The sequence below is a fragment of the Gopherus evgoodei genome, chromosome 7 (assembly GCF_007399415.2).
Source record: "Gopherus evgoodei ecotype Sinaloan lineage chromosome 7, rGopEvg1_v1.p, whole genome shotgun sequence".
NCBI lineage: Eukaryota > Metazoa > Chordata > Testudines > Testudinidae > Gopherus > Gopherus evgoodei.
This window is the reverse complement of record NC_044328.1, coordinates 119,533,809-119,548,625: the sequence shown is the minus strand read 5'-3', so window position 1 is coordinate 119,548,625 and position 14,817 is coordinate 119,533,809. Positions and strand designations below refer to the sequence as shown.

At 43.2% G+C, this 14,817-nt stretch overlaps 1 protein-coding gene across 1 annotated transcript in view; it reads right to left on the bottom strand.

The window, feature by feature from the left end:
* Window positions 1-14,587, bottom strand: part of PDZRN3 (PDZ domain containing ring finger 3) — a 208,000-nt gene extending 193,413 nt beyond the window's left edge. The window contains exons 1-3 of the mRNA XM_030570410.1: window positions 13,652-14,587; window positions 2,789-2,875; window positions 1,466-1,573 (exon numbers count right to left, since the gene is read on the bottom strand). Of these exons, the coding sequence (XP_030426270.1) occupies window positions 1,466-1,573; window positions 2,789-2,875; window positions 13,652-14,368 (912 nt within the window). The 5' untranslated portion in view covers window positions 14,369-14,587. The remainder of the gene's footprint in view (window positions 1-1,465; window positions 1,574-2,788; window positions 2,876-13,651) is intronic.
* Between the last annotated feature and the right edge of the window lie 230 nt (window positions 14,588-14,817).

Genomic DNA, 14,817 nt, shown 5'->3' with positions numbered 1-14,817 from the left:
GAGAAACAGTTTCCTTACCTTGCCAAACCCTTTTTTAAAAACTTTCCCTTTTTTTTAGTAGTTTAACACAGTACTGTACTGTACAGTCTTTGCTTCTCCCCCCACATCCCGCTTGATTGCATACTTCTGGTTCCAAATGAGATGCGTGGTTGACTGGTCACTTTGTAACTCTGGTGTTCATAACTCTGAGGTTCTACTGTATTTAAGACACACGTACCTACAGATAGGGTTATTAAAAATGTCCTATTATTAAAAAATCCTAACTTGACTAAAGCTTTACAGGTATACTTTGTTTTACGGGAGAGATTCTATACAGAGAAGCTTTATATGGAGTCCTCCTTAGGAGTTTTGCAGATGCTTTGCGGTTACATTACATCATAAGCAGAACTTAAATCAGGGATAGCACTTTTAAACCACTCCACAACTAAGTTCTTATCTTTTAATGACCGTGCTACTGTGATTCTATTCTTCTCCTCCATACGTGGTATATTAATTAATATTTTATACTCCCCAAATTGTGAATGCAGTTTACCAAAACAGTGTAGAAAATAGCAAATACACATTGTTCTTTGCCAATAGAAAATCCTTAACAGCTGTTTATTGCTCATTTGCAAAACATAACAGCAATGGAATTCCATTACTTAGAGAAACTGACTGTTCCATGATATCCTTGGCAAGTAAAGCTTTACTTATCTTTTTGAACAACAGATTCTCAAACTTTCCTCCTCTTACAAAAATAAAAAGACAGTAAGGACACATTTTTAACTGTAAAATGCTCAAATCTGACTCCCAATGAATTGCTTTCTGTTTCATGAAATCTAACCCTGTTTCCCTCTCCTCTCTCCAAAAAAATCACTCACTGAAACTTATGAATAACATTTCAAGCTACCAACTCTTTAACAGGAAGGATATTTTAGTGAGGTCAAGACTAGGAAAATGAGAAGAAATTCAAACTTGCAGTCTGAAAAATATTAGGAGTCCAGAATAACATTAGAGAAATTACTTAGGCAAGCTTATAACCGTCTGTACCAAAATTCTAGAACAGGAACTTTTGTCCTCTATCTGTTCAAAACATTTTGCTACTCCTATGAAATGTCTTAGAAACCAAGCTAAATAAAGTTACAGTTTATACAACAGATATTTCACATATGGTTTTAACTAAATAACTTACAAGTCTCCAATAGCTTTAAAAAGAAATAACTGCAGCATACCAAATAGATGCTAACTCCTCAAAAAGCCAGGACATGTACATACCATCCATAATCTGGGCTCTATATTTAGATAAGAGCTCTACGTAAAGCCAGGAAGGTCAGCATTGACTCTGGTCAAATATATTTTAACAGACATCTCTTTACCAGACAACATTTACCATGCTACACCTCTCCCATATCCCACATTATGACCTACAGAAGGCATGAGATGGAACTTGGCCTATTAACAGAGACCGGACAGTGTGTTCACATACCTCAATAATCCTGTCGTGAATCTGCAGCCCTCCTTCTTTAGCAGCAGGCCCACTGTCAATTATTTTCGATATAAAAATTCCTTCACTAGATGAGCCATCTTGATTGTCCTTTAGGAATGAAAAGAAAAATATAACATTGTACCTTATACCAGTTCTTATACCAGCTCTAATTTGTCTAAGGCTGAATCTTGTCAATGATGCTGCACATGAGCCCCAAAATGCTCAGTGCCAACCTAAAGTAATTACGGTAGTTACTGTGGGCTAGATCCTTAAGTGCCGAGTACCTAGAACCTCCATTTAAAAATGCAACCACAAACAGGCTTGTATTTGTTATCTCACTTTACACGGATAGTTACCTAAAGCCAGTTCCTGAGAGGTGCTGATCCCCTCCATCATTCGTGTAATAAGTATACAAAGAGAACAAATGGATACTTTTTTCTATCCAATCAGAAACAGCAATGGCAAATGAAATAAAACTAACAAGCTATTCTTTATGTCCCAGTGGTCCTGCACAATCAGTTCCCATAAGTGCTAACAGCACAGAGTGATGTGATGAAGTGTAGTTAAAATGTGTTAATTACAACGGGACGGGGAGGTTTTGAGGGGAAACTTCAATGTTAATCTGCCAAGAACAAGCCCAAATTTCTGTCGCATTATTGAGAGGAAAAGAAGCTGTTCTATCAAAGTTAAGCTGTTTCCTTTCTGAACTAACAGCACAAATTAAAATCCACCACCGGACCTAATTCGGGTCACATGATGTTGGATCCAGCTAGTCAACATCAAGGGGAAAAAAAACAGTAATGAGTGTTCCTGTAAGAAGTTCAGTCCTGGACACTTGCACAGGCAAAACTTCCACTGAAATCAAGCAGTTCAGTATTGAGCAGACTGTGAGCTGTTTAAATTATACGCTTTCCACAGTACAGTGAGCTGTTTAGTGTCGGATGGAAAGGATGGTAAATTTCTGAAGCCCCAACAGCAAAAGCAGTTTGAAACAAATTGTTAAAGGATCCGATCCTGTTAGCACTGAACTTATGGGACTACGTATTGACAGGACTGTGGTTTGCAAGAATGGGCTTATGTGCTTCAGCACTGTCTGCACAATCCAGATGTGACAGCACATTCACCTCACTCAAGTGTAACTACCTGTGATCATGGATGAAAAACAGTGATATGAGGGAAAAAGGAGACACTCCATGTCGGTTTGAATATAAGGCATGAAACCATCTCCTACGGAGCCAAATATGTAGTCAGCAGCATTTCTTTCTCCAAACATTGATCTGCATGCTCTCCCTAACAAGAAAAGGCAAACACATTTTAACATACCACACATGGCCGGCCACCAATAATATTAAATCCAAGAGAGCCAGAGTCACGATGAAGGACAAGAGTCAGTGCTTTAGTCTCTTCACCCTAGGAAGAACAGGTAAAAGCATTCAAAACACGTGCATATAGTCAGATGCTAAGATGAGTCATGCTTCCATCTAAATATTTAGTTTGCTGATGAATTCCAGGGGAAGCGGTTTATGTCCAGATTTGCAAGAGAGCTCAAGACCCAGCACTCCCATTATTCCCACATTCCATCTATTCCATTGTTCTCAACAGGAATTGCTGAGTGCTGAGCTCTTTTGAAAATGCAGAATTTAAGATTTATGCATCATTTATTTTGCAAGCTAGAGCAATGAGAACCCTTTGCTGTGTCATGTGGCTCAGGCCTATAGCCTAATGGAATAAAAAAAAATGTCCATATGCTATGTAGTAATTATAGCTATCTGATGTGACCATATTTGGTATGTAAAAATCTTCAGGGTCACCTATAGTCTGCCGTCTCTGATTCTTTTGTGATTGATTCTTGGGACAGCATTTTTATGTTGCCACTCTTTGTCTTGCTGATTACATTAAGTTGTCCTAAACTATGAGTGATCCAAAGCAGCAGCAGACATGAAGTGTTATGAAACAGCAATACTTTTGTGAATTTAGCAGGTAGAATTGAGAAAAAGCACCAGACTCCTAACAGTTGTTCAAAGTGAATATTACAGAGAGCAATTCCACTGAGATTCTAATTAATTCAGATCCTATCTATAAAGGCTTGACAGTGATAATAATAGAAAACCTCCTTCACTGAAAATTCCCCCAACTCCCAAATAGAAAACCCTAAAGTAGCATGTCTCTAATTAGACCGGTAGGAATAATAGATATATTTTAGGTATGATGTGCAATAGAGAAGAGGTGAAGGAGATACTGCATATAAACATGATCTGTTGTCCCAAGGCTGCTCCCAAACATAGAAACGTCATTGGCTTATATAATAACATCCTTTCCACGGATAAGTTGAAGCATTGTGAGAGCTCTTAGTTGTGTCAAATTACATGGAAGGCAAAATTAAATGCCTATACTGTTAATGGTGAATCTGAATCTTCAAAATCCACTAATTTCGGTACCAGTCAAGCAGCAGTTAAAAATAGCACCTTACGGCGGGGCTGGGGACTCCCCACTTGTATATCTTAAGGGTTTCAGAGATGAGACTGTGCAGATATTCAGAGCGATATGGTGCGTGTCTAAATATAGATAAGTTCTTATCAGAACTTGAACATTGCTACCTGCAGATTTCTTGCTTTGTTTTAACTAAAAGGTGAAAAAGTTATGAACACACAAGAATTTGAGGAAGTTATCTTACAAGTCTGATTTTCCTAACCAATTAATGACATAAATCATAACAGTTACTTAGCAACTCAATGCAGATGTTTTTAATTTGTGCATTTTTCTTTTCACATATCAGTTTGAAGTGGTCAGTCAAATGTTATGTCTAAATGTCAAAGCAATCCAATATCACTGAATCACTCTTGCAGGAAAAAAAGCGATGGGGCCAAATTTTCTGCTGCTGTAAACGGATGGAGCTCCACTAACCCAGTAGTGTGACAGAGGGACTCTTGCAGCATACCCCTTTCCCCCCCAGTTGCTCAAAAGCACCCCTTTAGTGCAGCTGCATCAACACACACCAGCTGAGAATTTGGCCTATAATATTCCTCAGTTGTATGTGCTAATTTTCTTTCCTGAAGATCACATATGTAGACTGAGACCTGATCCCAGGAGGCACTGAGCATTCACAGCTCCCATTGATTTCAAGTGGATTTGTACAGCATTAATCAGAATCAGGCTTGCATGGAGGAATGAAATACTAGGTGTTTTCATAGATATCTTCAAACCCAGACATCAGATAATATTTCGAGGAGAAAACTTTCCAGTCCTGTGAGACCACTTTTAAGGTCTGGTTAAGTTCAACATTTGAAAGACAGGTATGCCATTGTCACAAAAGCAGTTTTCCCCTCCTTTCTTTTATACTACTCTGTGGAGGGAAATTGAAACAATGAACATACTGCTCTCAGAAGGGTTGCTGTAATTAAAACTTAGTTAAGTACTTCCATTACAACTCCTGATTTTGGGGTGGACATTATAGTTTTAATACCAAGGAGAAAGGTGTTCACTGTTGTTTTCCCCCCAATCTTCCCGTTTCTACAGTTTGAGCTAAGCATGCAGGAGGATTTTGGAGCAAGCTTGAAAAATGGTTAAAAAAATATTTTTTTTTCAAAGTTCTTCATGAAAAATATCCTTGGTAATTTTTAAATAACTCCAATCAACTCTAATCTGAATCTGAATCCTTCCTGCCCCTTCAGACGTCACTTAAAAGGTCTGCCATCCCTGTTGTTACTCAAGGCTACTCTTTGCATGTCCTTCTTGCTGTGTCCCATAAATTTTCCCTCTCTCTGTCATGTTTGACAGAGGGACACTTGCAGCATACTCCGTTGGTGTTTTCCTCCAGCTGCCCAATAGCACGCCTGCCATGGTACATTCTCTGGCTTCATTCCTAAAATACGTTCCAAATATTTCTGTCGTCTTGTGTGTATAACTTTGGACGTAAGGGGCTATTGAACTCTTGACCAGCTCTAATGGCTTTGCATATTTTGTCCACCATTTTTACTGCAGCAGAGTAGTATTACAGTAAGGAATTGCATATGGCAATGCACAGTGATTATTCCACCATATGTGCTAAAATATCTAAGCACAAGGGACCTTGCAATGTGTTGCTTTTATATTTTGTTACTTTTGAAGATTGATATCTCAGTGCTTGGGGGAGGGTGGGCTTTAAAAATGTTTTTATGTACATTAATGAAGCCACAAAGAGAATGATTCTTGTAGGGCTTGGTGAGTTTCTCTTCTTCCCTGAAACGTCTTATGTTCCAGTGAACCAACCATTACACAGTGAAATGACTGACGATGTAATGGCCAGCATCCCAGCCCTGCCCATATAATCAGGTTCTGCAGCAAACCTGATAGTTCCTGGCATGCTGTATTTCCACACCTGAGGAAGTCTACACTGCAAAGTTGTTGACAAAACTTTTGTCTTTCACAGGTACTTAAAAAGCCCCCCGCGAAAGATAAAAGTTTTGCTGACATAAGCAGCAGTGTGAGCGTGGCTTTGTCGGCAGAAGCGCTCTCCTGCCAACAAAGCTAAAGCTGCTCGCGGGCTGGAAGTATTTTGTCGACAAAAGTACCAACAAACCATTTACATATGCTGACGTTTAGTGACAAGGCTGTGTTGACCCAGCCTTGTCACTAAAAGCTGCGTGGTGCAGACAAGCCCTGAGTAAAGCTCTTAAATATAATTCTGGAAATTACTGTACTTACCACCTGAATATTTTGGAGCTAATAAACTATGTTCTGCATTTTATTCTATCCACTAGAAGCTTCCTCATTTCTCTAGTGATGCTGTAGCTAAGAAGACATTTCTTATCAACCAGAGAAACTCTACTCCTCCTGACATAGGCACCAACTCCGTGGGTGCTCCAGGGCTTTCCACGGGGAAAAATTGGTGGGTAATCAGCACCAGCAGCTCCCTGCCCCACCCCGCCCAGCTCATCTCCACCTCCCCCCGAGCGCACCATGTACCTGCTTTTCCCCCCATCTCCCAGCGCTTGCGCCATGAAACAGCTGTTTCACGCAGCTGGGAGGGAGAGGGAACACGCTCATGGAAGAGGTGGGGCGAGGATGGGGATTTAGGGAAGGGGTCCAATAGGGGCAGGGAGGGGACTTTGGGGAAGGGGTTGGAATGGGGGCGGGGAGAGGGTGAAGTTGGGGCAGGGCCGGGGGCACGCGAGCACCCACTGGCGCCGGGGAAAGTTGGTGCCTATGCCTCCTGATAAGAGGAATACAGGCTAACCGAACTATGCCAAATTGTGTAGTCAGGAACATATTCTAAGAAAAACAAACAAACAATCTGTTTTTACAGTAGAACTTCAGAGTTACAAACATCTCGAGAATGGAGGTTGTTTGTAACTCTGAAATGTTTGCAACTCTGAACAAAACGTTACGGTTCTTTCAAAAGTTTACAACTGAACATTGATTTAATACAGCTTTGAAACTTTACTATGCAGAAGAAAAATGCCGCTTTCCCTTTATTTTTTAGTAGTTTACATTTAACAGTACAGTACTTGCTTCTTTTTTTTTGTCATCGTCTCTGCTGCTGCCTGATTGCGTACTTCCAGTTCCAAAGAAAGTGTGTGGTTGACTGGTCAGTTGGTAACTCTGGTGCTTGTAACTCTGAGGTTCAACTGTAGTTTTCAGTAGTTTGGCTGCCTTTTAAAAATTAAAATTCTGGAGGATACTGCCTTCATAAAGATCCCAGTACTATGGACCAGGTCCTCAACTAGTGCAAACTGACAACTTCATTGATTTGACTGGATCCATGCTGAGGATCTGTCACATATCCATTTTACCTACCCAGGGACTTCCTCTCACTGCAGTATCAATGCAGGTTTGAATACAGTAAAATAAAAGTGCACAGGAGTTAAAACAAGAGATCTCTGTTCTCACCTTTCTGGATATTGGCTACTTGTACGTTTTAAAAATGTAATCTTCAGTGTTTCTGTCAGAGTGTGGCTTTTTCACGGGGCTTTGAAGGAGGTCAGGCTGCAGCACTGCCTCCGGTTCAGAGGGGGTTCTGTGGCCTAGGACCCAGCTCCAAAAATACCTTGTTAATTCATCCTTGCTCCTTTCTTCCCAATCACTTCAGTATAAACCATGTGCCTACATGCAATGGCAGAATGTGACCAACTTTATCAATAGGTTTGAATAATGGTATGTTTCAGTGAGAATCAAGCACAGTTTAAATAGCCTGAGGTTTTTCTTTTAGATGTATTCAGACTTTGATGTATTCAGACTGATTTCATCAAACGAAACATTCATTTTGGGTGAAACACATCACCACCTCTCCTTCAAACACACACACAAAAGCCCTCACCTCTCGCCACCTCAAACCTCAATGCCTGCCTCTCCAAATGCAAGGCACACTTCTTAGACCTTGTTTTTAATAATAAAAACACACAGCACCACAGACATAAAATAAATAAATAAATACATATGTTAAAAAAACATCCTCACATTTTCTCCTCAAGGATGAAAAAAGAGAGGAGGGAGGGAGAACACATGCAAGTCATGCAACTTAATGCACATCTGGAAGGTGCTCAAACACTATGTAGATCAGATGGTGCCAAGGGTGATTCCCCACTCTGGCACTTCAAGTGCAGAAGGTGGGGGCCTGCAAGGATTCTAAAAATTAATACTGGCCACTCCAGTATTAAACTCCTAAGGTTACAGCTTCTCTCTGACCTTGGCTTGGTAAACGCTGCCACCACCCAAATGCAAAAAAAAAACCCTTTGAACCCAGCAAGGAGCACTTGGGAATTCCTTCCTGTGGGGCACCCTCAAGCCCTTTCACCCTCCTCCAGGGAAGAGCTGAGAAGGTAAACGAAGGAAATTAGCTGTTGCCACCAGCTAATATATGCACAAACCTCTTAGGACACCAAAACTCCAATCCTGTTCTTAAAAAACGTAAATTTTATTAAAAACAAAAAAGAAAGAAAATATATCTGAAACTTAAGCTTCTGCTAGATTTTAAAAGAGCAATTCCAAAAATTTAGCAACCCAAATAGCTTTCTTGGGGGTTCAGCTTAAAGATTACAAGCAAACAAGAGCATCTGGGGTTATCACAGAGGAGTCCACTAGCCATAAAAAATAAATCTAACTGCGTCTTTCTGAACATTCCTGATCTATTTACACATTTGGGGGTTCCAAATAAGTAATTCTAGGTATGAGCTATGATTATACCTGGCTTAAAGCTTCTCATAGCATAACTGCTCCCTATTCCCCTCTTTCCTGGAGAACCACAACAGAGACAAAGGGGAAGATTTCCCCCCCCCCCCATTTAAAAAAGTTCTAGCCTTCCCATTGGCTCTTTTGGTGAGGTATCCACTCCCTTTCCTTTAGCTGAGGGACTTTTTAACCCTTTAAAGGTAAAGCAAGCAGAGAACAGCCACCAAGAGGGACTTTATAGCTAACTGGCTGGCTGGGTATCTCCCCCACCCCTTTCATTTATCACAGATGGTATAAGAACCTGAATAAAATAGATTAAAATGCCTGATTAATTGGGCTTTTTGCAGAGATCTCTGCTGAGATTATATGTAGGAGGGGGAATAGAATTCCCCTTTCCTCAGTGGATGGACAGTCCACACCCATATTTCCTCCTATGCAGGTTTTTGAGCCACTAGATCTACATAGTTGCAGCTTCAGTGGCTCTGTTCCCAGCACACTCTCCCCTCCCCTACCATATGACATTCTATTCAAACCCCTTCCACAGCACACAGTTGACCTGTTTTTGATCCCTTAGTGCAATCCCATCATGATGGTCAACTGGTATAGAAGAACCTGTGGACATCCTCAAACCACCATTTAATTTCCCCATGGATTCATACTTTGAATAGAATGGTGCAGAGGCCTCTCTTCTATCTAGAGTGGTTCCACATCACTACCAATGAGCAATAATTCAGTCTAGAAAGCCAGAACATTTATTTTTAACTAACCTGCACAGAGAACTCAGGCCATTGTAAAGTAAATAGATGGAACAAATATAATGTGCACAAACACATTAACACAGTTCATTAATGACCATTCTATTTGAGCAATGAAAAGGCTTCAACCTTGACCAAGCAACTACAGCTTATAGCAAATATTTAAAGTATAAATAATAATAATAATGATAATATTGGTAACGACAATGCACATTTTGACTGGGCACAGCTATTTCTGAACCTGGAATCAAGTGGAGAAGTCAATTATTCTATATTTTACTACTCCTAAACCAGGTGTTCTGGGACCAGAAGGTGTTTATAGACACCATCCTGTGCTGCACATATTATGCTGGCATCATTATCTGAATAAATAATCCAGGACTAAATAATCTGGAAGCAAGCCACATCCCAAACTGGTGCAACATCTCTGGTAGTAGGTGATCACCTTGTCAACATGGTCTTTTTCAAAAATCTCTAGTGCACAAAGATGCATGTTTCCTGATTGTACTTGTTTTGATGCTGGGCAAACTGAAACTATTAACATTGGAAAGTTGCCGAAAATGCCATGAAAGTCATGTAATTGACTGACCGCTAGACCACAAGTTTGTGGTGACACAACACCTTTTGGCTTTCTTCACATTACACACTGCTTCAGACAACTGCACAACAGCCTTTTTGTAGCAGTGTTGAAAATGAACCCAGTCATGGTTAGTCAGCTGCATCCAGAGATTTGATAAAAGTATTGCTGGAAATTACACACTGTGGACATTATCTATTTGTAACAGTACTGTGACGTTTCACCCCACATTCTTTATGAAAATATGCTTATGATATGAATATTACATAACAGATGTACTTTATGCAAGATTGGTCTTGTAAGAGATCATTGGAAAGGTTATAATTTACTGAATATGATTATCCAATTCGTATGCCTGTATCATTTCTGTATCTGAAATTAGGAATATTGAGTATTTCAACTATGCTACTTTGGGTGACGCCCACTGCTAACACTTCAGGTACAACAATGGAAAAGCCAAGGGAGATGGCCAATCAGCAAGAACAATAGACTGTGAAAAGGCTTGGCCTACCTGCGGACACTCCATACTGCCACTGACTCATGGACGCTGTGAAACTATCTGGTCTTGTCACCCGAGATACTAAACATTACCTGGGACTTCTTGTAACTTTCCACTGGAAGGGAAGAGGTGTCAAGTTTGGGAAACAAAGGATTCCCGTCTTACGGAAAGCCTATTTAAGGGTGGGGAAGAAGGCAAACTGGACTACTCCTCTCCATGGACTGTCTGCCCAAAAAGAAAGACTGCTAAAACCACCTGAAGGGAAGGCAGGGAGGAGTCCAGACTGAGACAGGGGTCTGGTCTGCGAAGAAATATAACTGGAACTCTGAACCACAGAAACTTTGCAACCTGCCTAAAATAACATTTAGGGTAAGAATTTACATTTTGTAACCTGTTTCTTAAGTATATTGAGCTTAGCTTGCGTGTTGGGTTTCATTTGCTTAGTAATCTGCTTTGTTCTGTCTGTTATATTCATTTAAAATCCACGTTTGGTAGTTAATAAACTTATTTCTTGTTTATAACATAACCTAGTTTATGTAATTTCTAACTGGGGGGGGGAGAAGTTGTGCATATCTCCCTCCACATTGAGGGAAGGGTAAAATTTCATAAAGCCTTTGGGTTTGTACCCCTTAAAGGGAGTGGGCACCAGAGTGTTGGGGCTGAATCTTTCCAGAGCAGATCTCTGTCTCCCTGTGCAGCTGCGTGTGGCCCTGCCTGTGCGCTTGACTGGAAGAGGCTTGTGAGCCTAGCCCAGCAAGGCTAGGTAAAGGGGACCCAGGCTGGCAGAATAGGCTGACTCAGTGGCACCCTGGCACATCAAGTGACACCCCAAAAGGCCCCGCCACAAGTACCTTTCAAAAAATTGCATCCCACAGCACTTTACAAAACTAAATAATGCAGCAGCAAAGTTATCAGCCGAGTGAGAGACATTAAGAAGTTCAGATAAGGGAGCAAAGGTGTGAGTTTTGGATCAGATTTAAGATGAAGCTGATGAGGTAGAGAGATACAAAAAGGCAATTCCAGATGGTGGGAGCCATAGAAAAGGCTTTCACATCAACTACAGAGCAAGAGGGGGGACCTGATGAGTGGAGGGAGCAGAGTCGGTGCAGAATGAGAGAAATAGGGGGGGAGAGTTCTATGAGTTAGGGGTTATGGTTGAGTAAATCCAAAGAATGCTTTTATGAAGAAGCAGTTTTGATCTGACCTTGATCCACTGAGGGTGGGGGTCTGTGATTTCTTTTATTAGTTTCATTTTGTTATTAACCTGCATTGTCTTCAGATACCATCTACAGACTTTAAAAAAGCATAACCCCTATCGAGATGTTGTTGTTGTTGTTGTTATCTGACAAACACTGATCTTTTTTCTCCCCATTAATTTCTAATGGGGTAGAAGATTATAAAAAGAAGTTTTGTTTTGTTTACATTGCTGTTTGAACATCATCAGCATCTAGGATGTCAGTGCAGCTCTCTGAACAGAGCTTGATAAGTTTGCTGCCGTACCTGTGGATGTGGTAAGTTGTGAAAAGCCCAAGATGTGTTCTCAGTGCTTTCATCATGAAGTTAATTGGTTTCTTGGTGCTCCCCTCACGTGGAAGACTTGTTCTGATTAATAGTCTGGGGTCACTGAAACCCTGTGCTGTATAACTCTGCTTCCTGAAGAATCTGCTTCTGGTCATCTTGATTTTATAAGTAGCCCATTCCAGGTAGTTCAAAGTCAAGATAAATTTAAATTAGGTAAATCCAGCGTTTGAAATCCCTATTATAGATGGTTCAGAAAAAAGAAAGCTCAGAGTAGATGTCCCATACTTGGACATACAGCAGAAAGTGCACACTATTTGGTTTCACATCATGGAAAGCTCATTGCTAGCGGCTACCGATTGTGCAGTTTATTTGAGGAGTGTCTGTGTTGTGTAAGGGCTAATCCTAGTGACATCATACTGTGGAAAGCCCTATTACGGAAAACCCATTCTGAATGATTTAAGGTTATGGAATGCTGGATCTGGAAAGTGCTGGGTCACCAAAAGTCTTTTGCAAATGATTCTGTTTAGTGTTACGCCCAGTAAGTTGACTTCTGGTGATTCGATACTGTGAGTCCTGAAAATCCCATTTGTGGTGTTTACAGGGTTCTTCAGGAAGGGAAGTGAGAAAAGGGATTGTGACCTGGATAGACGACCATCCCTGTAATATCTTCAGATACTACTGGGCAGTCCCATTAGAAATACATACATAGAAATAGATTGTGGCAGTTAAAGACCAGAGCTCATCATCATATTTCAAATGACTTTTTTTTGTTATGCTCTTTTATCAAAGCAATTACTTCTTAATGACAAGCCTAACATTTGACTCTCTCTAGCACCCCACACATCAGTTCCCCAAAACACATCAAATAGCACCATGAGTTCTGAACACACGTAACTCCGTCATTCCCCAGTTTTCAGTGAAAAGCCATAAAATCATACCATAAGAAAACAGAGATGGTAGGAAACAATAAACGGGCTTAAAAAGAAACGGCGTGCAAACTATGTGGTGTGGGGAACAGCCCAGAAATAAGTGTCCCTTTAACATAATCCATGGCCAGAGCTTGAAGCGTTTTTTAAAAATCACAGAGATAAACACAGGAACTATATATATATATTTCCCCCTGGATTTTGATAACTCCCTCCTTCTTTTCTAAGGCCGGTCCTGTTTCTTCAGTTGGTGGTGAGCAGCTAAGCTGTAAATATTTGCCCTTCACCCAGACCTGCCAGCTGGCTGAGGCTGCAGCTGACAGGCAAGGCTGTGGGTGCAGAAGGGGGGAGGAAATATGTCTCAAAGCAAAAAACAATCCTGGTTACTTGCCAGACCTTCCTCATGGGGAAAGAGAAGAAAACTGTTTTCAACAGGGTGCCACACTCACAGCCCATTCCCTTCCCCAGGAGCCCCTAAGTCTGCCACTTGGATGCTATTTTCAAAGGGACTTTTCCCCACTTGTGTATCTAACTCAAAGCTGTGGCTCAGAGTGAAGGATAAAACAAGGTGGGGCCTCTCCAGTCCAAATCAGCGCCCTGTGGGGGTGAAAGCAGGCGCTGGGGTGACTGAAGGAAGGAGGGTGGGCAGGAGGGAAGGGGGCAGAGGGCAGAGAGAGAGGAGCACCTGAGGGCGCTGACTCCTGGGCAGAGCCGTGCGGGCAGCCAGCGAGGGCGGCTGCCCCCCCACCGCCGCCCCTTTACCTTGCAGGGCGGCGCGGCCAGGCTGCGGCTGAGCGAGTCGAGGCGGGCGCTGTACTCCGTGAACTTCTTCTGGTAGCGCAGCGCTGTCATCTGCAGCTCCAGCTGCACGGCCGAGAGCTGGGCCAGCAGCGACTTCTCCCGCTTGCCGGCCCGCAGCGCCTCCTTCTTCAGCTCCTTCTCCAGCCCGCCGACCTTCGCCTGCAGGCAGCTGTTGTGGCCCTGGAGGGCTTCCAGGCAGCAGTGGCCGCCGGCGCGTTGCTCCCGGTGGGTCAGCACCAAGCCGCAGCCCCGCTCGCAGACGCCCACCGGCCTGGCCTCGCAGCTCTCCCGCATGTGGGCGTCCACGTCGCGCCGGTTCAGCACCTCGCTGCACCCCGGGTGGCGGCAGCGGGCCGGCGAGTAGTCGCACCGCTCGGCGTGGGCGCCCAGCTGCTGCAGCTTCACCACCTGCCCGCAGCCCCGGGCGTGGTGCTCGCACTTGATGTCCAGCTTGAGGATGAGGCTCTTGAGCGGCAGGACGTGGTTGAGCTCCTTGGTGGAGATGCGCTGGCATTGCATCGGGCAGCTGCCCTGCTGCACGACCCAGGGCAGCACGCAGCCCGCGCAGAACACATGGCCGCACGGGGTGGTCAGCGGGTCCTCCAGAACTTTGTTGCACAGGTTGCACTTGAAGTCGGGATCCACCTCCCCGCTGAAGCGGTCCAGCTCGAACCCCATTCTCCGGGCTCAGCCAAAGGCACCCGAAATGGGGGGCTGGGGGAGGGAGGGGTTCACACGCTCACCAGCCGCCCTCCCCCCAGGGAAAGGGGCTTCAGAGAGGAGCCCCCACTGCAGAGATCATCGGGAAGGATTTGGCCCCCGCGCTTTGATTTCCTTGCGGCTCATCGGGAGCAGCCCAGACTGGCTGGCTGCAGGCTGTCGACTGGCTCAACTAATTGCCGGAGACTTCCTTGCAAAGGGCTTGGGAGGAATCCTCTCTACCGCATTGACTCGAGTTAATGCGCACAGCTTCGCGGCGCACAGTTCTGCCCCCCCCCCGCCCCTTGTTCAGGGCTGGCAGCGGGTGCGATCGTGGGGGAAAGGGGAAACGACCCCGTGGTCCCAGCTTTTAGCAAGGGGAGAGGGGCACCAGTATCTTTGTTCCCCCCACACACACACCACTTTCC